Source organism: Cyprinus carpio, chromosome B24, assembly GCF_018340385.1.
Source record: "Cyprinus carpio isolate SPL01 chromosome B24, ASM1834038v1, whole genome shotgun sequence".
NCBI lineage: Eukaryota > Metazoa > Chordata > Actinopteri > Cypriniformes > Cyprinidae > Cyprinus > Cyprinus carpio.
In genome coordinates, this window is record NC_056620.1 from 17,974,384 (window position 1) to 18,001,014 (window position 26,631).

General features: G+C 35.6%; 1 protein-coding gene and 1 long non-coding RNA gene across 4 annotated transcripts in view; one reads left to right on the top strand and one right to left on the bottom strand.

The window, feature by feature from the left end:
• LOC122142202 lies at nucleotides 1-20,464 on the top strand. Its single transcript, XR_006158432.1, has 4 exons — nucleotides 1-73; nucleotides 8,503-8,593; nucleotides 18,895-19,015; nucleotides 19,674-20,464. It is a non-coding gene; the product is annotated as an uncharacterized LOC122142202 (long non-coding RNA).
• The window catches only part of LOC109109033 (2-lysophosphatidate phosphatase PLPPR4), a 17,713-nt gene continuing 3,784 nt past the window's right edge, over nucleotides 12,703-26,631 (bottom strand). For 2 of the 3 annotated variants that reach the window (XM_042751921.1, XM_042751923.1), the window contains exons 3-8: nucleotides 25,411-25,596; nucleotides 19,734-19,863; nucleotides 18,933-19,128; nucleotides 17,601-17,658; nucleotides 16,351-16,524; nucleotides 12,704-15,953 (exon numbers count right to left, since the gene is read on the bottom strand). In XM_042751921.1, the coding sequence (XP_042607855.1) occupies nucleotides 14,544-15,953; nucleotides 16,351-16,524; nucleotides 17,601-17,658; nucleotides 18,933-19,128; nucleotides 19,734-19,863; nucleotides 25,411-25,596 (2,154 nt within the window). In that variant the 3' untranslated portion in view covers nucleotides 12,704-14,543. Of the gene's footprint in view, nucleotides 15,954-16,350; nucleotides 16,525-17,600; nucleotides 17,659-18,932; nucleotides 19,129-19,733; nucleotides 19,864-25,410; nucleotides 25,597-26,631 lie in introns of all 3 variants that reach the window. The other variant, XM_042751924.1, reaches the window with a different exon arrangement.

A 26,631-nucleotide genomic window follows, 5' to 3' on the forward strand; every position in this document is an offset into this window, starting at 1 on the left:
GCGTCAGGTGCCGGCTGTTGAGAACACTTTGGACGCGCTCAGGACAGTTTGGACACTGCTGTGAAAATCAGAGGTAAAAAATTATATAAATACTGTTCAGTTTCTTGCACATACCGATTGCTTTGTGTCTTTACACATCAATGTATGGTCACAAGCCGCAGGGTTTAATTTGGTTTTGTTTGTGTATGTTTTTTTGACTCTCAAAGCCATGATTCCCATCCACTTACATTACATGATTGACAGACTGCAATGATTGGAGTTAAAAATCTTCATTTGTGTTCTACTGAAGAAACAAAGTCACCTACGTCTTGGATGCCCTGGGGGAAGTAGATAAACATTTTTGGGTGTACTATCCCTTTAACAGGGTGTTGCTATGCGGTTGCTAAAGTGTTCTGAGTGTTGCAGCACATTGCTGTGCAATTGCTAAGATATTCTAAGAGGTTGCTAAGGTGATATATGATATTTCAATCCCTAGATACGCTGTTCTTGGAGTGTTGTCTATGTTAATCCCCAAAACCATTCTCATTGGAATTAACTTAATGAGCTCAGAACTCATTATTTTTATATTGTTCTGCCCCCAGCAGGAATCCTGTTTCTCGTTATTGCCCTGATTAATCAAAACACACATTGTAGTTCACATGTGTTCATTTATGCAACATTTGGGAAATTAAACTAAATAACCCTTGATGATCAAAAAGATAACTGATGCACTGTTCATCTGGCCCCATGGATTTATTGATCGGATCTAATTCCTAATGTCTGTGGTGAGCTAGATTTTGTGATTTACTGTGTTGTGCGGCACGTGCTTTCACTCTACATTCACGAATCAGCAGCCTGGAGCTTGTACAAAAGTGTCCATGGCAACGGGCTGAACCCATGCCAAGTTATTTAGTTCTAGTGTGCTAAAGATAGATGCACAGCACATGAGAAAGTCTGCACTGCATGAGATTCCTAAACAATCAGCACCTGTACCTCTTACTGTAAAAACACTACACTAGCAAGACACCTATGCTGAAGGAAACCGCTTAATAGAGGAGATCTGGTCCTACTGACAACCCGCGGTATAGTAATAGTAACTGAATATATTACAATGGTACTTTGATATGTAGCATGGTACAGAATGAGTACCATAGTGATTTACCAAGGTATCTAAAATGGTACTCCTAGGTACTTTGTGTTAACCATACAGACAAAAAAGTGCTGTGGATTGTGCCATGGTGCAGTGATGGTGTAGGATGGTAAAACTATTGTATTTTGAAATGCACCATGATATTTCCAAGAATATCAATAATACTACCATGGTACATGGTCTAAAATGCCATTGTTTTAGCACAGTACATGTCCAAAAAACAGTACAGTATTTGATTGTGGATTGAGATTTTATTTTTATTTCTGTGTATTTATATTTTTGTGGTAGATAACTCAAAGAGCACCATGGTATTATATTCTAAAAGCTTTGTTATTATCACAGTACCATGAACAAAAAACATAGAGATAATATGGTATGTTTTGTAAGTGATAAAAGTGAATGTCAGTGTTGTTTTGATGCACTTTGATATTTGAGTACTTTACGATTGCCATATTCATGTGCCATGGTATTTACATGGTACTAAGGTACTTCAGATTCTACCATGATGTAGCATGGTACAGAATGATTACAATAGTCATACACCATGGTATCAAAAATGGTACTTCTAGGTACTTGGTGTTAGCCATACTTACAAAAATTACTGTATAGGTAGCATGGTATAGTGATGGTGCAGGATGGTAATACTAGTGTACTTCGAAATACACCATGGTACGTCCATGAATATAAGTGTGTGGTATGTGTCCCCTTGATGCGTGTGTGACATCTTCTCTAAAAACCATAATACTATTGTATAGGTTATTGATTTACAACCATAATCTTTAGTAATGCACTCTCTCTCACACACACATACACACACATACACATCAAGGGGACAGCTTGCAGAGTGAACACAGAAAACTGGGACATTACTGCAGGCTACGCCTGATACAACACTCTCGCAGCCTGCCACATTCCCGCTGGCCCTCTAATGAACGGAAACCCAGGGCGGATCTGTCACCAGAACACTGTCCTGCACAGCCTGGAAATGCTGGAGCCAAGCTGCCTACACACAGTCTGTCATATAGGGGAGGAGAGCAGAAGAAATCAAAACATGTAAAATAAAACTGTACCTCCATTTTAACAGCTGTGAGAAATACAGCACTTTTATGAATCTGTCAGTTCCAGATGTAGTTGTGATGTTTAGAATCCAATTCGGCTGGACCTGCAGAATGACAGCTTGACGTCTTTGAAGCACCAGTCAATGTTTATTTATTGGCTCAGATAGATACCCAGGATTCTTTCACAACCCTGGAGGAGAGCGATAGAGAGGAGGGGAAAAAGAGAAAGAGAGATCAGTAAATTATTTTGTGAATGACATAGATAGATAGATAGACAGACAGACAGACAGACAAAGAGATAGATAGATAGATAGATAGATAGATAGATAGATAGATAGATAGATAGATAGATAGATAGATAGATAGATAGATAGATAGATAGACAGACAGACAGACAGACAAATAGATGGACAGACAGACAGACAGACAGACAAAGAGATAGATAGATAGACAGACAGACAGACAGACAGACAAAGAGATAGATAGACAGACAGACAGACAGACAGACAGACAGACAGACAGATAGATAGATAGATAGATAGACAGACAGACAGACGGTTGTGTATATATTTGTGTGTGTGTGTGTGTGTGTATACAGTAAGTTAGACAGACAGACAGATAGATAGATAGATAGATAGATAGACAGATAGATAGATAGATAGATAGATAGATAGATAGATAGATAGATAGATAGATAGATAGATAGATAGATAGAATTTATTCCTGTGATGGCAAATTTGAATTTTCAGCATTATTACTCCAGTACTGTCACATGAACCTTCAGAAAACATTGTAATATGTTGATCTGGAGTTCAAAAAACTTTTCTTATTTTTATGCATTTATTTGAAATAGAAACTCACTTTTTAATATTTTGGCTATTCAGTGCATCCTTGCTGAATAAAATATGTATTTTAATTAAAAAGTGTAGTATGTAGAATTCACTGTGCAACCTATTACTTAATAATTATTTTGGGAGATCTGCTTACAGTCAGAGCTCGAGCTGGTCTAAGTGTGTTTATAGTGTTAAACTGTTGTGCAGGAACACTTGAATCCATGCATGTGGGTGTGAAAGAGAATGAACGGAAGACAGAGTTAACCTTTACTGTTAGCTTTGCATGAAAACCAACAAAACAGCTGCTGCTGATGATAACTTAAGTTTGCAGTAGACATTCAGATCAATAGCCTACATATATACACCATGTTCTATTAATTAATTTATCTGTGCCTTATTTTAAATGCTTTCAGGCTGAAGGTTACCTGAGATTCTAAACAGACTGATTAAGTACCTTTTTGTTTATGTTTCTGAGCTGTTACATGTTTCCGATGCAGCTGTTGTGCTTCCTGAAAAAGACACAGCAGCAATCGCATTGTACAGGCGTGAACCTCTGAGTCACAATGGCATGTGTGAACATATAAAATTTGATAAATATTCCTTACCCTGTTTAGGATGTGTACGACCCTACAACACGTTTTTTGATACAGGTAGGCTACTGTTGCCATGGCAGCCAAAAAAATCTGCAGTGAGAGCAGAACAAGCCTTTTATTTCTATGTTCTAACAGAACTAACTGGAGTTTGAGAAAAATGTGAATGGTGCTGCCTTTGAAAAACTCGCCATGTGGTTGCTGTGGATGGGGGCCAGGTATGACAGGGAGTCGATTCCAAAGTAAATGATTCGTCGATTCCGAGGCACGAGTCGATTCCACTCAACAGACATGTCTGAGCATAACAATTTGCAAACCCGCTCTGAATCAAAAGATTCACAAACACGCTCCAAAGTTCCAATCTAAATCAAATGATACGCAGTCCAAAGTCCCAATCTGAATCAAATGATTCGTGATCCAAGATCTGAAGTTCTAATCTGAATATCAATTATATCAATTGTACTTTAAAGGGGATAAAAATCTTTTGTTGGATGCAGTTAAATTCCTTTTTAGCACTATTTTAAACTTGTGGTTAAATTCAGAATTTGCTTGCATTCATTATGTATACTTATATAAGTATCATTAATAAAAGGATGTACATATTACTTTTTAAATTTCACATTCAAAAAAATCTAGTGTTTAATTATGTCTAAATATATCTTCAAAAAAAAAAAAAAAAAAAAACTTAAAATTAAGTACGCAGGTATGATCTGCAATATTCTAGATACAATTTATTTAAGAGCCATATAGGTTAGTGGGTTAACCATGGCATTAAAAATGAAAATGAATTTTTTTTTTGACCACAAAATGACTCTAATTTGCTGCTTAGCATTGGAATTTAAAAACATTTCTATATTTTAACCTTAAATACTACACTATTTGTAATATAAGTAATAGAAATATTAGACAAATATATTTTAAGTTATAATGGACCATAATTATTGCACAAATAGTATTTAGTATTAAAAGATCTCCTTAAAATATTAAATAAATATTACTGAACTAAAATCTAGAACATTTATTTAACTGAAATAGAGTTAAGCTGTATGGTCATATTATAAGAAAGCAATACCCGAGGGTTAAATACAAGAAAACCATATTAATGTTGCAACTCCATTCACTCTCCAGAATAAAATGATACTGTAAACCAGTGTCTGGCTCTGGCTTTAACTGAAGCGCAACATTTTAAGATTTACGTCACATTAAGTGCGCCAAAACTGTATTTATTGTTTAAATTTCGTATTAAAACTTACACAATTTGAAAGCTAGACTGTTTCATATCGCAAGCAGGGTTGCCAATTTGGCGTGAGATTTACATGGGCAGCGTTAGAGCGTGAGACTCACGCCAAATGCGTGAGAGTTGGCAACCCTGCTGGTATGGGTAAAATAAATGATTCAACCCATAGCTTCTTCACAGGAAATGACTATTACAATCTCCCACCTGTGCTGGATTTACTGACTTGGCTTTGTTTGTGTGTGGTGGGATTTGGGGGCTGAAGGCCTGCATTTCTGCCCATGTAATGACTGGATCAAAGGTTTGTAGAGGGAAGTGAATCTCTGGCAAGGGCTCTGTAACATTCTCCAGCCTGATATCAACATTCCTCCTGTGTGAAATCATCTGGCCAGCTATCAGATTCTATTCTTGATTAGAGAGTAAGAGGCCTGGCCATAACTCTTTTAATCTGTTTAAACACATTTGTATTAATATCCAAACATCTTTATATCCACATGTTCTTTCAGCTGTGTTTTAAGCAGTTTAAAAATGTCACAGACTATTGAATTATCATGCATTATATATTTTTTATTCAGGATTAAAAATTGGGCTTTGCATTTAATTGCCAAACAAAAAAAATTATAATAATAATAAAATAAACTTAAAGGTAAAGTTACAATTCTCAGTAGAATATAGAAAATTAAAAAAAAAAAAAAAAAAAAAACTATAAATTTGTCTTATGTTAACAATAATTGTTTTTAGTACCATCAATTAAAATTTAATATAAAATATTTATATTTGGGGAGGCAGAGGGGTTGTTACAATCCTAGTGAATTTCTTATTTATGAATTGAAATATTCTCTTATACAGACAGGGCTGATATCTTGCTGTGTATCTGTAGTGAGCACCAGCCACCAGCAGATGACAGGAAAACTCAACTGATCTTCTGCACACATCGGACTGTGAGGAACAGAACTAAAATGCCAATGCAGAAAATAGACATAATGATGTACTAATTTATGAATGTATTTCATGAAATGCCTGTACATTTGTATATGGTTCATTTAGAAAACATTCTTTTGTTGTTTGCTTGAATCCATCATTTGTCATACTTCTAATTTTCTACTTTTTTTAATTGCTTTCCTTTCCATGGCAGATCTGGGACCCATGCATCTGTTCACCCATGCAGTAGCAACAGTACAACCTCATGTTCCATCTAAAGTGGTCAGGACTCTCCTGACTGTCCCCTAATCAGACACACAACAAAATAAAAAATATATATATTTCTTTAAAAAAATCTTACTGACTTTTACTTTTAAATCGTAAGTTTTACCTTTTTATTTTCTTTGAGACTATCTAGGTCTAGTCACTAATAAAGATTGTGGGACTATGCTGCCTTATTGTTTTTATTTTTTTTTTATTGTTATTTTTTTGAAAATAAATTAAAAATTTGATATAATGTTGTTATAATTTTTTAGTAGTTGTTAGTAGTTAATAACCTGGGGCAGAATGATTGTTCAAGCTAGTGTGCTACTTTGATAAATCGAAGTCCGCTTTCATCTTCATAAACTGAATGGAAATGTATGTCTGGCCATCGCTCTCTAAATGTCAGCACGGTGCTAGAGAGAACATTGTGGCAATTAGCTTCACGGCTCACTGCACTGCTAATCGTGCAATGCATCGTGTGAAATAGCGCCATGTGTCATTTGTCAGAAATGAATGCCAACTCTTCATGATGTGTGTATATATTTATGTGAGTATACAGGTGTAAAGGTAAGTCTAGGGCTTAACAGTTTCCTAGATTCAAACAGCAAGTGTAACAAAAAGAAATGTAAAATGAATCTGACAATCTTGGGAAAACTACCCTCAGTTTCCTATAATTTTTTCATGAGGTGAGCCATTCGTTCCTAGAATATTTTTTGTTTTTTGTTTTTCACTCAAGAGTTGCTCTTGAATTTCTCAGAGTTCCAAATTATGTTCATTTCAGTATCAAAATTGTCAGATGTTTCCCCTAAGGTTCCTTTCATAAATTTATGTATGCACTGATGTTAAAATTCTGGCTTATATAGGCTACTGATAAATGCCCAATATAACAATTTTATTCTATTTTGTCAATAAGTAACTTTAAAACACCAAAACTATTAAAATCTACAAGTGAATTTAGGCATCAAAACATTATAATGTACATTATAATGTACAGTATAAAATGAATATTTAATTTGAGCATTAATATGACACCAGTGTATTGTGCATCCCTAGAAGAAATACAATCCAAAACAGCTGAGGGGCTGTTTACACGATACCATTTTCATCTAAAAAATGAAAACTTATATGCACTTTGGACCTTCATTTACATGACAACAGCATTTTGGGGGCCTGAAAATGCTAATTTTGGAAAACAGGTTTCAAAGTTCAAGTTTTTGAAAATGATACCATTAATTGTCTTTGTTTAAATTATGAAAACGTGAAAACGTGATTTTGCGTGAATTTGGTGTTAAGTGTATTAGTGTGTTCAGTTTATTTGTGTGTGAGATTTTCTTTTCAATTGAGTTTTTCAACTTGTGGTTGCTGCAAACCAAAGGTACGCTCCTTTGTAGAATCTGCCTCAAGCCGCCCGCCTCTGCTCACTCAAGCCGGCAGCGGTTCACTCTAGGCCTCCGGCCTCTGCTCACTCAAGGCCGCGGTGTGTGACGCTGTTTCGTTGGGAAAGCGAAACTACTTTGTTTTTGCCTTCCAAAAGAAAACGCGACTAGAAATCATGTTTATATCACGTTTATAATGGGTTTTATGTTTATGTCTCGTCGCTCCAGCCGGACAAGACATCACAGTGTTAAGAGGCGTAATATATCTGTCACACGCTTGAGGCATTCGGCCAATCACAACGCGCTAGATAGCTGGACAAACACAGCACACCTCGCTTTTCAGAGCGATAAGCTTTGTAAAAATCGACGTGTTTCAGAATGCGGGCCATAGAGGAGAAACAATAATGTACAGTATGTGGAAAATAATGTGTTTTTTTAACCTTAAACCGCAAAAACACATTTCATTACACCAAATACACAAAATAATGTTCTTTTTAGCAGCATCATATGACCCCTTTAAATGAACGATCATCAGACACCTTCGTCATTGTAAACATTCCTCCTCCATTATACAAGTCCATATCTCTTCGGATGTCAGTTTGTGTTTTAGTCACACAACACCCACAGATATGAGGCTGAGAAAATGCATCTGTTTCTAAGATTCAATTGTAGGCTGCTAACAAACAGCTTTACCTCCCATGAGAATCACACCGAGAGCCTTCAGTGTCTGCTCTGAAAGCAAATCTATCTATAGATGAGCAGAGAGAGATAGACAGCTTTTGTGGAGTTTATTAAAATAAAGCAAAAAAATTCACATAAATTTGCATAATTATACTTAATTACATAATTAATTAAATTCAGAGTCAGTTCAAGGTTGCATAAAATCAGCAACAATGCAGACTTGGTATAGCCCACAACAAAACAGGAATAATCCAGAAACAACCAAAAACAAATCCGGGTCAGGAGTTACTAATGTTTCTGACATTTAAACCTTTGCTAGAACAGAAAGAAGAAGAAAAGATCTTTGATATTAAATATGATTTAATCATCGATCATTGATCTTCTTCAAGCACTTACATGCTGTTTATTTCTCTCAGGATCCAGAAATGGTGAAGACTCTCCTGAAAGTTTGCTATCGTGATGACAATCATGAGCCACGGTTTACTGTTTGATGCCATGGCAGTGAAGGTAAAACTGGCAAAACATCACTCCAAAAAATTATTAACATTTCATACCTCGTCATATGTGACCCAGTTTGAGCACTGCAGTGAGTGTGTTTTGTCTAAAACAACAAGATCCTTTCCTGGCTGCATAAATGTATTTTTGTGACAGCAGTGTCTTTTTGAGAAACATTTCATCATTGTTTAATGTAGATCAGAATGGACAGAATTTTCTTTCACATTGCTTACGAGTTCTGCAGTAAAAAATTTTATTATTGAATTATTATTTCACTTCATAAAACATTTCAAAGTCAACATGAAATCAAAATCATTCCTATTTGCATTAATAAATATGCCTGGTCTTATTCTGCATGGTTCATCAGTGCAAAAAAAAGATTCTAAATAAATATTTTTGTAAATATCAAATGGGTTGGCAATGCCATTTTATGTTGACTTAAATTGCATAATCATTTAAATGTCAAGCTCTTAAATTTCCCACGTTCTTGTTTCTTATTTCCAGTAAAGGAATGCATTCCATTGGCTTGTATTACAAAAAAAAAAAAAAAAAACACTTGAATGGTGTTTGAAATCCCTGTCGCCTCCTCCTCTGCATCAAGCCAGTGAGCTTTTTATTAATAAAACGCTAGCTTGCCTGTGGCACATCAGGGGCCGTTCATGAAAAATTCAGAGGTGTTTAGGATGACATGATCCACAGAACAAATCTCATCAATCTGCCAGCAGCCCGTGGTTAAAGTTTGAAAAACCAGTGTTTTCATCAGTATGCTGAAATATGAGAATACTCAATGATCAATTACAAAAAAATACAGGCACATAAAATATATATTAACATTTATTGTGTTGTATATAGTAATTTAGTTATATTATGTCAGTATTAATATTTGGTGATCAATTACATCTGATAATTATCAAAGTAATGATTCAAAAATATAAAATTAAATGATTGTGTTTTATTTTATAATGATTTCAAAATTAAAAATAATTTATTATATTTTATATATACAACATTCATAAGATATCAAAAATTGCTCATGGTCTTTAGGGATGCAGAAACTGCAAATTAAAGTTACTTGAAGCCTTTTACTTCCATTCTGAAATTCTGAAAATGTAATTTTTTTTTTTTTTTTTTTTTTTTTTTTGCAAAGACTGCATCACCTTTATTGGGATGAGTGGACCAGACTTTATGCCACTTTTTATGGTCCCATTTACCTTTGTAAAGAGAAATTCTGAAGGCAAAACAGGAAATGTATGCAATCTGGAATTTTTTTGCATGTGGATTTCGCAATGGATACAAGTTTGTTAAACTTTAAACATGCAAATGGCCATTTTGAAGCTGCTTAGTTTGGAATAGTGACATCTGACTATCGCTACACTATTGATCATGTGCAGTGTACTTTTGCCTGCTGCAAAAGTTTTACTAATGTGACATGCACTTAAAGAATAGCTTTCTGTCAGTTAGGCTTTAAATCTGAATGTTGCTGGACAGTTGCAGTGTTCCATTAGTAAAAGCTGTTGGACACAGACTGCAGTAAAAATTTGAAGCATCTTTAATGCTGCAATCAATTGCATTCTACATAGTGTATTGATCCATACATACCCACAGGTCATTTATCACGCAAAGTGTGAAGATACCATGTGTAAGTGCTTGGCCTGAACCCCTAATGTATTTCACATTGAACAAACAACTGGCTTTCACAATCATGCCTTTATTTCATTTCCCAGCTGCCCCTGTGCCATTGCTATCCAATACAACATGACATGAAGTTTTGACCTTTCAGAGCTCATATGCTGTGAGGTAAATATAAAATCAGTGATGTATAAATAAACTGTGATGCTGACAAATGGTTGTTTCATTAAGGCCACTGCTGCATTTAAAGGCCATTCATTAGCATTTCAATTTCTAATGGCACTGGAAGGTTGCAGCTTTAAAACAAGGACATCAATTTGGCATGTGAATTTTACAATTTACCTAACTTAACCTTACTTTCAAGGAGTAGTTCATCCAGATATGAAAACCCAGTCATTATGTGCTCACCCTAATGTCATTCATGAGAAAATTTTAGGAATATTGATCACTGGTGTCCATGCATTTACAACAAATGAGACATTTTATTGTGTACAAAATCCAAATAATGTGCGAGCATGAGGACATGCTGCGCCAGCCAACCAACTACCATTGAGATGAATGAAAATGCAAATGCTAACAGGTAGCTTCTTCAGGTATTTTAGGCCCTTTTCCCACCGTACTTAATGATATCTCAATTTAGGCTAAATCTGCAACCCTTTTTAATATAACATTTATTTTGTATTATTTATATAAATTAAGTCATATCTTATTTATGAATAAACAACATTTTTTATTATATTATACCATATTATTTTTTGTTGGATAACAAATATGACCATTTTAAATTGCTCAAATTGCATGATTTGTGAAAAAGTGCAAGCAAAGTTGTTAAAATATCCACGATACCACTAAGGTCCTCAGCTATTTCTATTTATGAATTTCATGCCCTCTGATTTCAGATGTGCATGCTAAAGTTTCTAAAGTTCTGCCATCACCTGAACAGTTATTCTTATTTCCATCTACTGTATCAGTTATGCATATTTTATGCCACTGTTTTTGTATCAGTTTGAATGTTGAGGGAATCACATTAATTATTAATTCATATCCAATACATTATTCAACAACAATACATATCCAAAACTAAATTTCTCATCTTTCAGACATGAAATAATTCAAAGGCACAGCTCACATTAGATTCAGCATGTTAGCTTCAATGATTTCAAGATCTTGTAGCTTAATAGTTTCCCGGTTAGCACTCCCATATGTTAACTGAACACACAAGTAGTACAGATTGATATTTAAACAAATGATATTGGCTGATTTTGAAGAAGTACTGTATGGCTGAAAATAAACCTGTTCTGGATTTCTCTTACCTTACCCTAACTAGCATGGTACTGTGGTGTTTATTTAAAGTTTTACTTGTGGTTACTAGCTGTACACTTAAATTGTGGTAACTATATAGTTCTTTTTCGTAAGATTATGTATATTATGTATTAGCTTTTCTGTTTTGAGTCATGATGTTTAGAGAACGTGGACTTGAAAATGACAACCGCTACTTTACATGTTTTGGCTAGACAAAAGTGTTTCTGTGTGATCCAGAGCTTCCATTGTTGAGTTTTTATAGTTTTATTCTCCTTTGGTTTACTTCATCAGTTCATAAGAGATGAGTTGTATCTGGCAGCGCTCACATTCAATTTAGGTCAATTCACTGACCTAGTTTATACTGTACGATGATAATTACACATGGCAGTCTTAACGAGACCAGCGTTTCCTGATCATGATGGGAGCTTGTGTGTGTTTGTGTGGCGTCACGCGTTCTTGATCTGGTGTGAAATTAATGTTTCTTTTAAAGCATCCTCGTTAAATGTATAGCCATGGATAAAGTGCTGCATGCCAGCTTTGGTTTGCTTAATGCAGGAGACATAGAATGGTGAGGAAAGGATGTGAGTTATCTGACCATGCTAATTTTCGAAGATGGACGAAAGACCACAGGCAATGATTTAAACTTGTTACGCCTTAATTTTTATTCTACCCACAGTCTGTCAGTTGACTGTTCTCAGCTGACGGAGAAATCATTCTCACACCATAATATTTATATTTTTATGACAGTAGTGATGAAGAAACATGAAGCACTTTCCAGGAATAGCATTCCATCCCAATTTTGCCATTTAAGTCCTAGTTCATTAGTCCAGTAGTTCACAGTATCCAATAATTAAATATGTCATAGTGTTATAATTTTGGCATAATCTGATGAATTGCAAAAAGAAAAAAAAAAAGTAAATTTTTATTTTATTTTTTAATTTAATATGACTTTTTATTTTATTTAATATTTTAATTTTGTATTTTTGTTTAGTCAATATTGTTGATAAAAATGAGTTTTTAAATGTATTCGGACATTACATTGCATTAAATGCATAGCTCAAGTAAAATAAATAGAAAACAGAACACCTTGTAATAGTTAATTTGACATTATTTAAAGAGCTTCAATGTCTATTTTGTGCCTTATTTGTGGAAAGTTGCATTACAAATGTGAAGCCAATTCATTATTGAAGAGACTCAGCAGTTTTAAATGGCAAATGTTTATTCAAACACTGATACAGCACAGTTTTTCTGTTTCTAAAACAGAACCATGTAACGATAGAAACAAACTGTTTGTATTCTAAAAGGTGATATACATTAACAAAGTTTGACATTATTTTTCTGTCTGGTCGCTGCAACATTAACATGTAACATCACTCTAACAGGTTCGACTGGATTCATTCCTATCCAAACTGAACCTCACGTCACTGTCGATGACAGTTACACAGAGTGCTACAGAGTAAAACGTTTCTCAGAAAACACAAACTGCTACCAACATGCTTAATGCATTTCTAAAATCATTAGCGAACATTAATGGGTATCCAAACAATCTCTCGACATGTTAGAGATAAGATACAGTGTGTTCTGGAGTGACTTTATCTATAAAGATTGTCAACAAGTCATTTATATTCAGTATAAATAATCACATATGCAGCTGCTACACAAATGCATAATTTACAAAAAGGAAACCAAAAATAAATGTGAAATATCAAACTACCATGCACTGGCTAAAGCTGTGCTGAAAGAGTTTGTGGTTTATAAGAATACAGACTTCTATAGAAATGTTTCAAAACATGTTTCTTCCCTTTAAAATACCCTTTGGCACATTCTTTTACAGTTTATAAAAAGTTACACAGTAAATGATCATGGAATTAAATGTCACTGCTGTAGTTTTTAACAGCTACGATGACACTAGATTTAATGAGCCACTTCTCGCTCATTGCAAATCTCTTTTTGAACAGTAAAGCCATTTTAACTTTTTTTTAGTGTGCGGCTACACAAGTGTATACAATAAAAAAACATTTAATATGAATGTTTGGCCTAAAAAGCTGGAGCTCACAGTGGAATAACCACAGTTAGAAAATCAATGTGGAATACCATTTTGCTACTAATGCAGTTAACCTTAAAATAACTATGACATAAAATCAGAATTATTTGAAGGGAAACAAGTAAAATGAATTTTGTTATGCAAATATACATTTGAGAAAAGAGTGGAAGATAGACATTAGGTGCAGAACTAATGTTGTTGTTTTTTTCACAATAATAGTGTTAAATGGAAGTAGTAAATCTCATTAGTATTTGTACGTAAAATGTTTTTTTTTTCTCTTTTTTTTTATAGACAGTGTTCCATATATAACGCATTATGTGTCTAATAAAATATACATGAATGTGCATTTTACGTGCAAATTTCTACACATATAGTATGTAATGTTTTTGTATTGCAAGTAGTAAACGTGAAGTGCATGTCATTTTATGACTATCATTTGCTACAGAGATTATTCTAAGCACTTATGGTCATAAGAAATTACAAATGACAGTTTTCAGAAGAGTGCACTGCACTATTTTTTCTATTCTGAACTTTTTATTTTTACATAATGTTCTCAGAATTGGGCAGCATCCAGTTTAAAAGTTATTTACAGAATATAAAAATAAGTTTCAGCTAGCATAGTTATCAGTGTATGAATAAGTGGAAGTATGACTATATGGAAAATCTTTTAAGATATCTGAGATGATAAATACTTAAATACAGTGTTGCAGTTCAATCTTGGCACGGTCACAGTTCCAGCTTCACAGTGTTTCACTAAAGTTAAGACCATTTCCATATGATATACTGTCATATGTTTACAATGTTGTTATCACAAAAGTAAACAAAATTCTGACCAAAACTTGGATTTTGTGCTTTTCTTGCTGCCATATCATTTTAAATCAGTGAATAATCTCATGCATAACAGGTGATGCGATTGGAGATGTGTAAACCATAGTATATGTGTCTACACAACACCAAAGCTCTTCTGGTTTCTTAATTTTTTTTATACTACTCTTTGAAAACTGGGGTGGTGGATGTTCCCTTGTAAAAAATATTCCTAGTATTGTCTGGACTGTTTCCTCTTTCAGGGATAAGGATCCTGGTTTTTCTGCGCAAGCTCGAATCGCGACTCTCAGGACCAGCTTCAGTCATTTCCATGGGAGTCACCCGGATGGTGGAAATGGTCTGGTTGGGATGGTGGTCACCACCTGCTGTAGATAAAGTAGGGACAGTTGGCACTGCAACGACTTTAGGGCCATTAGAGCCATTCTTCTTTCTGTCCGTAGAACTGTTACCATCCCTCACGGATTCTGAGCTCTCCGAGTCTCGATTCAAGTCATTGAGCTCAAATGACTGTCTGAGGCTGCTTTGGGACTTCCATGTCCAGGAGCCACTTCCATCCGTGGAGTGTGCATGCACCAGGGGTCGGCCGTTTTCTGGATGGGCTTCTACCCGAATGATGGCTCCAGTGCTGCCTTGACCTCCAGACTCCTCAGTTAGGCTCTTGTAGCGCTGCAGAGGTGCAGTGGAGCTTGTGTGGCTGCTGCTCTCAGAACTGGGAGAGCTCCCCTGCAGGAGACCTTGCTGCTTGGACATTGCAATGACCTGCATGATGCGCGGCTGGCCATTAGAGTTAGTCCTAACCACCGGTACCTCCCCACCCTTCTCCCCAGTCCTCTCCACGCTTTTAAGCCATTTGTCACGGGCATTACTGGCATTTGGCAAGCCACCCATGTTCTCCTGTGTCTCCTCTGGGATGTGCACCAACTGCGAGGAACCAGGCCGAGACTGCATGGGTATCCGAGCACCGCCAGCAATTCCACTGGGGTTGCTTGGTAGTGTTGTACTTCCAGTGGCCATTTTTAGGTATGGGGCTCCAGGTCCCTGATGTTCACCGTTGATTCCCACAGCTGAGGGTTCAGAATTGCAGCGGACGTCCATGCTGTTTGGAGGGGACTGTCCTGGTCCGCCTTCCATGGCATGCAGGGAGTGTTTATGGTTCTCGTTCTTACTCTTCCATTGCATCAGCAGCTGCTTCGATCGACTCGAATCTACCGAGGAGGTGTGGATGGTGGCGTTGCGGAAAGCAGACTCGTCCATAGCAGGCATATGCACTCTGGGCAAGGTGTTGAAGGTCACCATGTTGTCCTTGTGTGGAGGACTGCGGGTGATAACCTCCACATCTCCACTTGGTCTTTTCAGGCTGCTAAGAGATCCAGCCTTGTGGTGTTGGGTGTTGCGATGCAGGATGCCCTCGGAGCAGGAAGATGAGAGACCATCGCTGCCACTGCAGCTCTTGGCAGGTAGGTGGTGACCTTGCTGGCAAAGGTCAGCCATAGTTCGATGAGAATCGCAAATGTGAAGCTGACTTGTCTGTTTCTCCTTGCTCGGTTGGAAGTTTCCTACAGCAAACAAAACATGGATTGGATGGACAAAGTATTTTATTTGTGTTTTGTTTCATAATATATTATATGGTTTGGGTTGGGGTAACACAATTTACTTGAGTGGAACATGTTTCTGGATCAATATTCTTTTTGGTCCTGAAACAACTTTTCTGTCAAATAATCCGATTTTGTTTGGAGCATGAAAAAATGTCTGAATCCCTCTGATTTTAGAGCAGTGTTAAAGCTTGGCTTAGGATTGTTTGATGGAAATATTGTTCCAGAACCAACAAAAGTCTGATCCAGGAACATGTCCTAGTTAACTAAATCACGGTGTCAATGTTTTATGTTGTAGACATGCAAGTAAGCTGCATTTCCAAGATACTTTGTCTTTTGAAATTTCTTTAAAATACGATTAAATATATTCATCTCACTAGATAAACAGCGATGCCCCCTCCTAGCAGAAAGCCCAGGTAAACGTCAATGGCATGGTTCTTGTGCTGAATAATGCGGGTTAGGCCACATATAATGGCAGAGATGATGAAGGAGAACACCAGAAGAGGCTTTAGCAGTTTGGATGAGTCTGTCAGCGTGCTGTTGAAATACATCTGCACAAGAAAAAGATGAGCAAGAACACAGATGTTTTGTGATGTTTCCAAGCCAAAGCAGAATCAGGTAGGGAGCCAGAACCATAATATTTGTACTGAAAAAAATTAAATAATAATAATTCATACACACATTGATAATTATAAGACTCTTCAAACCAAATTAATTTACCACAGGGAACATGATTCAGCTGGTTGAGTGTATCATTATCGCTACACCCCTGAAGCACATTTTGTGACTTGTAAACCCCAGAGTCATGAGATGGTTGGTACGGTTCCCAGAGACATGAGTCACCACCCACTGACTCAAGATTGTTAGACTGACTGTACATAAGATGACAATTTGTAAGGTCATTTCAACAGCTTAAACTGTGCTCTTTTATCAGGCAAATTCATAGGCGCTTTAAGCAAAAGCACATTGAGTATATCAGCTCATTATAAATAACATATTTTTTGTTTTATATAATGAATCAAATGACCTTGTGCTTGAGAAATGAGCTATATAGAGTGAAAACCACACTTTGAGATCAAGTTTTTCTCTGGATTTGACATTAAAACTTAGACATACATTAAATAACCTGCCAGCTACCAGTAAAGATCTTTACACTTTACACATTTTTAGCTCTTTATTTATAAGTGGTGTAAGATTGTGCATGCAAACACATTTATAAAAAAATACCCAATTTATAAATCCTTATGCAAATATAAATGTTTTTATGGGTATTCTGTTAGTTTATATAATGTGCACATAGTTAATGACAAGAAGAAAAAAGAGAAAAATGTAAAGACTCAAATGTATTCCTACCCTCAAATAGACAATTAAATACAAACACACACACACACGGCTCAAAAGGGCCAACACTCCATTTCGCTATTTTGACAAGCTCCACTAAACTGCATGAAGGCATCTGGATGTTGCAGCACAAATTACAGTGGAGAGCTGTTGCCCTTTTATCCACACATCAGGGTCAGTTCTGCACAGAAGGTGACACAAGTGCAGCTCCATTTTTTTATTAGCCTCTAACAACACAGTGAATTGAAAGTGCCTGAATGCTTCTGAATGATTGATTTTTACTCACCGAGACATACACGGCAGCAAAGGATGCCAGCGTTGCATGCTGTGATGGGAAGGATTTTCTGAAATAAATGAAAGCAATTGCGATCAACTCTGTCATCAAAGTAAAGAAAGAATACAGCAGACGCATTTGAAATACATCACCTCAGCACCTCAGGTTTTAAGTGTATCATTGCAGTTTCTAGGGTTGAAAGGGGTCGTCTGTAGTGCACTGCTATTCTAGATCATAGATATGACTTAAAGGAGACCTATTATGCCCTCAGGTGTACCCAGAATGCGTATGTGAAGTTTCAGCTCAAAATACCCCACAGATCATGTATTATATCATTTTGAAAAAGCCTATTTTGAGTGGAAGCAGAAACATGCTGTTTTCGTGCATGTCTCTTTAAATGCAAATGAGCTGCTGCTCCCGCCCCCTTTCCAGAATATGGTTACACCTCTAAAGCTGTATCTCAAATACCACAAATATCACAAAAAATGATTGGCTTTGATCATCAATGTGCAAAAATCATGCATTTTTAAGCTATATCATTCAAAAAAATTACTGGGTTACTCTTTTTTTTTTTTTTTTTTTTTTTTTTTTTTATTTTTTGGTTTGTTAGTTTGGTTTGTGATTTGAGTTATTGAACTTAAGCATGAAAAAAGTCAGAATTTTATTATATGTCACCTTTTTTTTCATGTTTTTATTTGAAAATCTAATTACAATTCTCTGCTACAACAGCATAAACTATATTATCTCCGTCACACAGTAAATAAAAGAGTCTGAAAAAAAGAGGCCATGTACCTCCACATTATTTACACTTTCAGAACTTGAGGCATCAGATTATACTTGCTGGTCTACAACACGTCCAACTCAGTCTGATAGCGAGTTCCCGAATCATCACAACAGCGAATCTCTCCAGACAGAGCTGGAGTTATAAACAGGGTAAACGGTTTTTGTGTCAGTGTAATGTATACTCAGAAATTCATAAGCCACTTCAGTACTTCATTATTTAGTGAATCTACACTAGTGAAGAGATGGTCCACAGCCTCATCTGTTCCCTTGAAAACCAACCTTGTTAAAAAGTACATCAAAAGCTATTCCTTTAATCTATAGCCTCTATTCTTAGGCTGCACTGAGGCTTGGCTCTGATCCATGCAGGCTCTTGTGCCTGTTTCGTTCGTATGAATCCCTGAGTATCAGGAGTTCACAATTGAGTAATATTTAAAGATTTTTTTTTTTTTTATCAACTTGTCTGTATCAGCGGGGGTTAAGATAATCTATGTTTCACATGACTGTGGCACTGTTAATCCAACAGAGATCTAGGTCCCAGTTCGCCATGAATCAGAGCCATACCTGCCGGCGTTGATGACAGCGGCATCAGATCCTGAGCAGATGTCCTCCAGGATGAAGAAACTTTCATCACAGGAGGTATTGAGGTGAGTGTAGTTGGGCTTGCAGACAGTCAGGAAGTAGGGGGCGGGGTAACCTGTCGACAACTGGATGATGTCGGTAATCAAAGCTGTGGCGCATAAGCCAAACACATGAACGCCTGAAAGGAAAAAGACACTCAATGTGATGCACTGATATTCAAGTTGATCAACAATATATTGGCTGATATTACCAATGCTATCTCATGGCAAATTTGTATGTATTTTACGAGGTGGCTAATTTGTATGAATTCGTTTGACCTCACTCGTACGATTTTGGACAATTTCTATGATGGATAAGTTTAGGGGCGGGGTCAGGTGTGGTCCTTCCTACGAATTTGCCACCTCATAAAATACATAAGATTTTTATAAAATCACATGAATTGTGAGTTAGGTTGTACGAATTTGTATAAATTAGCCAACTTGTCAAAAATGTACGAATTGCTGTGTAATCGTGTTGATATTACATATCAATCTGTGTTTTGTGTGAAATCTTTAAAAGGGAAAAACTTACAGTCAAACCAAAATTTATTCAGACACCTTCAACATTTCTCACATTATCACAGTTTATTCACTATAGTTTAGAAAATGGTAATAAAATACTGGTAGTCACTTCACAGAATTCTTGTCAAAACAATTCTACATTCCATGTGGGCCCTAATCACAGGTAACGGAATAAAGGCTAATCAGGAGTGAACGAAAGATATCTACAAGAAATGTGACCTACCTACAAACCTGACACCTCGCCGGACGAAAGAGTTAAAGTTGCAGCCTGCGGCGTTGATATCGGCTTCAGCTCCTCCTCTGCACTGCGCCCGGGATAGACAGCAGAACAGAATCCCCTCTCCGATCATGATCTATGGACATGCAACACACGAGGTCAAGGTGGAAGTGGATCAAATGTTCAGGATATCTCTCCTCTCAGATTGCACTCAATGGTCTCATACTGACTCTTTCAAGAGGTTCTTTTTACCTTGACACCAAACACAGAAACTCTGAAGTGAAGCTACAGATGCCTTTAAACAGAACCGCCATAATGTCCTTGTCTACTTGTAAATGCACAGTTTTGATGAGCCATAATGCAATCAGCTCTCACTTGGGCTAAGAGAGCGGTCGTTTTGATCATTGCACACTTATGTATTAATGCCCATCTTAAGCAGGGCTGTCAGTGTGCATCAAAGACACATCCATGCTTAATCTGCTCCAGATCTGTCCCCAGCGTTTCACCTCCCTGTCTTCTGAGAATCACGCACCCACTGACTTCTGCACAAACAGCAGGGCTGTGAAGTGCTGCTTTCATGGAGATGAATTATTTCAGCTCAGCTGGTCACAAGCTTTGAAAAACCTTGTTTGCGTCCTTGGTCCATTCACTCCAAGCTTTTGTAACTTTTGCCACATTGTAGGAGAACTGCATCTGGGCATTTTTAAATTAAAATAGATTTGAATACTTAATATATAAACCCATTATAATTAATATCTATATTATTAAGTCATTATATATATTTAAATTTAAATATTATACATTTTATATATAATATAGTAATATATAATACTATATTTTACTATATTAAATAAAAAAAATTAATAGAAATAAACAAAATATGTATTACAAAATATCTAAAATATTTATTATATAATTGAATTACTATATATAATTTATTTTAGTATTTTATATATATGCAAATATAGTTAATAAATAAAATTGATAAGTAAATATTAAATATAATTATTATATTAAATATAACCAAATATAAAAATAAATAAATATATTAAATATAAATAAATTATATAAATACACACACACACATATACTTTATATATTACTATATTAAATAATCAAAATATAATTAATTACTGTATTAAATAATGGAAACAAATATTTAATATAAATCAATAAATTAATTAACATGAAGTATTATAATTATATATTAATAAGTTATAATAATTATGTATAATTATTTTATATATATATATATATTATAAAATATATATTACACACACAATATTTATATAGACTATATTAAATAATGAAAATATAATTACAATATTGAATAGAAATAATTAATTGAATTACTAAATTTACATATATAATTGACACTTGAATTTATATAATTAATTGCATGAATTATATAAATTGTATATATATAAATTTTAATCAGTAATTACATACAAGAACACAGTATACTATATATAACTTCTATGTATGTCTATGCTTATTGGTTCATTTATTATTTTTCACTTGAACACATCATATTGTCATTATGACATTAGTGCTCAGTGTGCCACAAGAAAAATGTCTGGTTACATGAGACTACCTTTGCACTGACTGCTTTTTTCCTTTAGCTCTCCATAAATTCCACACAGACTCGACAGCCGGCAATCTTCTCTTCTATGTTGCATAGGTCGCCAGGTGAGGAGTTTAAATCCCAGTGGGATCATGGGATTGATATCAGTTGTGCTCTACGCTCTGGCCTGGTGGGGGAGGTGCTAAGGATACGGTCTAAACATTGGCAAGACCACGTGCCACACCGTGACCTGAATCAGATCCCAGGAAGCCCGCAGATTCCACCATCCCATCCCATCTGACCAGCTCGGCCTCTCAGACACTCATATTGTCATGACACCTGGAGAACCTACAGGACGTCTCAATGCCTGCAGTCACTTCCTGCCTGATGCTAAATCTGGCCTATGTAGGTAAACAGATTGTAGCCCAAAGAAAGGACGGAGTGGGTCATTTTTAATGACTGTCATTACCTGACAACCAAAATGCGTTTTTAGAAACACATTACTGTGCATTTTTATGCAGCTGAACATGTTGGGATAAGATGCAAATGTGGTCAGAGGTCTCGATGTCTGCAACTCAAACTGAATTATTTAATTACCTAAAATTGCCAGCATGGTGGTCACATGCTGCAGAGAAAAGTACATTGGGTGTCTTTGTAATGCTAGTCGTTTTATTCTTTCAATCAGTGCTTTCTGTTTCTCTTTCCTGTAGGAATGAAAAATCACATTTTTTGCAACAGTTTTTGTTCTCTTCACACATCTCCTTTGTACTTTTAGAAGAGAACAACATCACAAGCAACTTAGATTTGCAAAGTCTGAATATGAACTCAAACATTTTTTCATGAAATTCTCCCATGGCCAGCGTTTCTGCAAGCTTTATGAAAGTAAAATTTAAATTTAAGACCAATTAAATAAAATGAAAGGAAAATGAAAGAAAATTATTAAAGAAAATTTAAGGGTGTTCTCTAAGAAGAACACAATAAGTTGTAATAGCAGTACTTCAAAGTTTGAAAATGCTTCCAAACTGAAGTTTCTTTTAATTTTACAAAAAAGCTTAACTAGAATATAGAAAATATGTTTAAGTGATGTTTCTTATCATGTTTGACATTTCATGTTTCCCACAGAAATGTCAAAAAAGTCTAAAAATTAAGATTGTAAAAATGATAAATAAGAAGTCTTTATTTCCGAGAAATTGTTTAAAATGCATTTATTATTTTTTTAAAGTTAAAACATAAACAACTATTTGTTTTTGTTTTAAGAAAAAACTCACTTCAAAAAAAACAACAAAAAAAAAAGACACCATATCTTCATTTTCCATCTCAAGCAAATGCATTTTGATTTAAGGATGTTTAGATGTTTATATATTTGTACTGGGAAACAAGGCAATAACTTTTTTTTATTTAATTTAAAGGCCTTCATTTGTGAAAGGGCAAAATTTTAAGATGCAGAAACACTTCCAAAAATATTCTAAAAGTAAAGGCCCGTTCACACCAAGGATGATAACTATAAAGATAACGATAAAAGATATAGTTCTAAAATCGTTTTCAGTATTAAAGAACAGCAGCATCCACACCACAACTATAACGATAAAGACAAAGAAAAACAATATCGTTGGAATCACTTTCAAAACGATTTTTTTCCAGCTGATGAACGATAAAAAATTGACAGTCAGAATCCATCCTGCTGTAACGCACTCGAGAATTTAAAGCGGCAGACGAGCGTGCGCTTAGAATAAACAGAAGATATCGTTCGTTGGTGTGGACGCTAATATCGTTATCTTTATAGTTATCTTTATAGTTATCGTTCTTGGTGTGAACGGGCCTTAAGTCTTAATAATTTAATTAAACATAATTTGATTAAAAAGCAATACAAACCAGTACAATTTCCTTCTGGGTGTACCTGTTTTTAGATGCTATTTTACTAGAGATTTTATTTATTACTTTGATTGCTTTTGATTCGTTAATATGATATATCCAATCTAATATAAATGTTTCTTTGCCTAAAGGTAAAATTTGAGTGCTCATCTAATGAAAAATAAAAAAATAATAAAAGTAAATGCGATGGCATGCTTGATAAATGTTTATGACCTTAATATCAAAAAGCCTGTGGAGTGTTTAGAAAATTTGCCAAGTGTAAATATGGTCTCAATCTGTTTATTTATTCTTCAGAACAGAGTAACTTTCATCTACAAATAAGTTCAGAGGATCAGAGAGACGAGAACCACAGCCAACTCATTACCACCATTTAACCATCCTGTCATTTCTGAGACAACGGCGTAATCTGCCCTAAGAAATAATCTGACTTTCCATATGAGTGAACAACCAAACTGTCATAAATCCACAGTAAAGCCTAATGTCAAGCTGCACTCATCTGCTCCAGGACTGGTAGTTAACCGGAGGAAACCTTGCTAGGTAGAAGACAAGAAAAGCAAATTCACTGTCATTAGGGCATCCTCAGAGGGCCGGAAGCCATTCTGGCAGCGTTGTGATGCACTGAAGGTCTCATAAAGTTGAGGAGAGAAAGATGCTATCTGACAGCTCACTGCTCATGGAGTAGTGTGAGCAAAAACTCTTTGGGTATTTGAGTTATTCATGCGTGAACTTTCTTTTCTGTAGTGTTTCAGTGTCTGCTGTGATAATAGACCACAGGCTAACTGTATAAATTTACTCAAGTAAGACATGCTCCTGCATTCACATCCTCGTCGGTCCTGGAACAACATTCCTGTCATTGACTTTTGAGTTTGTTTTTTTTTGTTACACATTTAGCAGTGTAAAATACATATTTATGCTCATAACAGTATATTCCACTTTTAGCTTTGTTGTCTGTCTGTGAAACGATCAGAAAGTCTAAATGCATTTTCAGCTACTTTGTATTGTTTTCTGTACAATCATTCTTAGAGACTGTCTTGTTAGAAATTATGTATACAATACACTATTGTTCCAAAGTTTGGGCTCATTTTTTAAAAAATGTTATGCTCACCAAGCCTGCATTTATTTGATAAAAAATAGAGTAAAACAGTAATATTCAGAAAAATTATTATAATTTAAAATAACCATTTTCTATTTCAATATATTTTTAAAGGGGTCATATGATGTGATTTCAAGTTTTCCTTTCTCTTTGGAGTGTTACAAGCTCTTGGTGCATAAACAAGATCTGTAAAGCTGCAAAGAATAAAGTGTGCAAATATTTAGTGTGCAGCACATTTTATAGAGTACTGTTTCCTGATCCTGGGAGAGAAGACTACAATGCCGGCTGTTCTGACTCACACTCTGTAAGTAAGTTTACATATTTAAAGGATTTGCCACTGATGATTCAAACGTGAGTTTTGAGCAGTGTAGAGTAGTGCTTGTTGTTTGTCGTTTCTCCAATCACAAATGCAGACATGGTTTTATGTTAACGTCATGTGATGTGATGCGATGCGATGCAACGCAACGCAATATGCGATGCGATGCAACGCAACGCATAAAAACACATTATAATCCGTAATTATGTCCCCACTGGATGGAACAAATGGCTTGTTTGTAATAAGTTTTATTATTTTTGTCTCGTCTCGCAAAGTATGACAAGGGAGTAACATTTCCGTCACATGCTTGAGGCATTCAGCCAATCACAAAGCACTGGATAGCTGTCCAATCAGAGCACACCTCGCTTGTTTTGTAAAAAAACAACGCGTTTCAGAAAGGCGGGGCATAGAGGAAAAACAATAATGTACAGTATGTGGAAAATAAACACATTTAATTACACCAAATACACAAAATAATGTTCTTTTTAGCAACATCATATGACCCCTTTAACACATTTTTTCAGTAATGGCAAAGCTAAATTTTCCATTTAGCTTTTTTTGCATCATTACTATTATTCTCTGTCTAAGTGAATGTTTCTTAGCTAGAATTAGATGCAGAGTGGAGCAGACTGTGGCACTGCAAGACTTGTATTATTGCAATAATTGCTTGATAGAAATGTTATTCCAGGTACTCAACCAGCTTGGGTGAATCACAATAATGCAGGCAACATCAGCAAGAGGCCAACGATTTGTGTCCTATCCAATATACAGTATCCAAAACCAGAAGTACATCTTGCACTATGTGTATGTGTGTGTATTCATATAGGGTTAGACTGACCGTAATAGCAGGAGCTGCGAAAGCGAGGCTGAGGAGCATGAGGAAGGGAATGACCTCATGCGTGGGTTCGATATAAGGCAGACTCAGACTGCGGTCGTGACAGCTGAAACCCCAGCGGACCGGTTTGAAAATGTCCGTCCACTCCAGAAAATACACACTGACCATAGATGAGACCAGAAGAGGAAGCTGTTAGAGAGAAGAAAACATCACATAACTCTTCAACAAACATTTTCAAAGAATTACACTGTCCACATAACAGTCCCTATGGAAATGTACATACAGTCAGCCAGACATTATCGTAAAATACACCCAGACAGGGCAGTACTTAGAAGATAAATAAAATCCTAGGTATATGAAAGCCATATAATGAGTTTGTGAGGTGATATCTGTAGGCCTGTGAACTAGTAGTACAATTTTAGTAGTGATGGATTTGCAAAATTGCAGAAAAGCTAGAGATGGACTCACACTAACATTAAAGAGAATTTATATTTTGGTATTATGATACAGTATATACGCCATGTAAATACCATGATACATGAATACCATAAAAATATATTTGTGCATGTGTGTGTGTTTAATTTTTAGCCAATAGGCATTATTATAATTATCATTACATTTTTATGCTCAATGCTATTACAATTATGATTGTTTTGTAAAATTTACTACTGAGTGAAATTTGTTTCTTGTAAATTCTACTCCATTTTTTTTTTTAAGTAAGTTTATGTTTACAAAATCATCTAGTATTCTTTATCACAGATTGTTTTGTCGTGTTTATCACTGTAAGCCAGTAATTAAGAGCTCTCAGCTGAAGTTTTTACAGTAGAGTGATTGGGTCAGTTTGCGGGTATTTGATATGCAGATAAATACAGCATGCAGCTGCCACTCTGTGCTGATTCTGCAGAGTTGCACTGTGGCCGACTGAAACCACTGACCCATATTTTCTTCCAAAGCGCAGGCACTTGGGACAAACCATAAGAGATTTACAAAGCAGCCGACCATCACCATGAGCATCAAAGAGAATCACATCCCAACAAAAGCCTGCTTGCTTTAACAGCAGATTTGAAGTTTTACATCAGATGATTGTTGTAATTCTGTTTGAAAGATTCTAGCTGAACATTTTCCTGTGCCTTTATAAAGAAGTGGTGGTATACTGATGGTATCAGATGGATGCATACAATATTAATAGGAATTTGATAGTAAACTTCACAAATAATTCCAAAG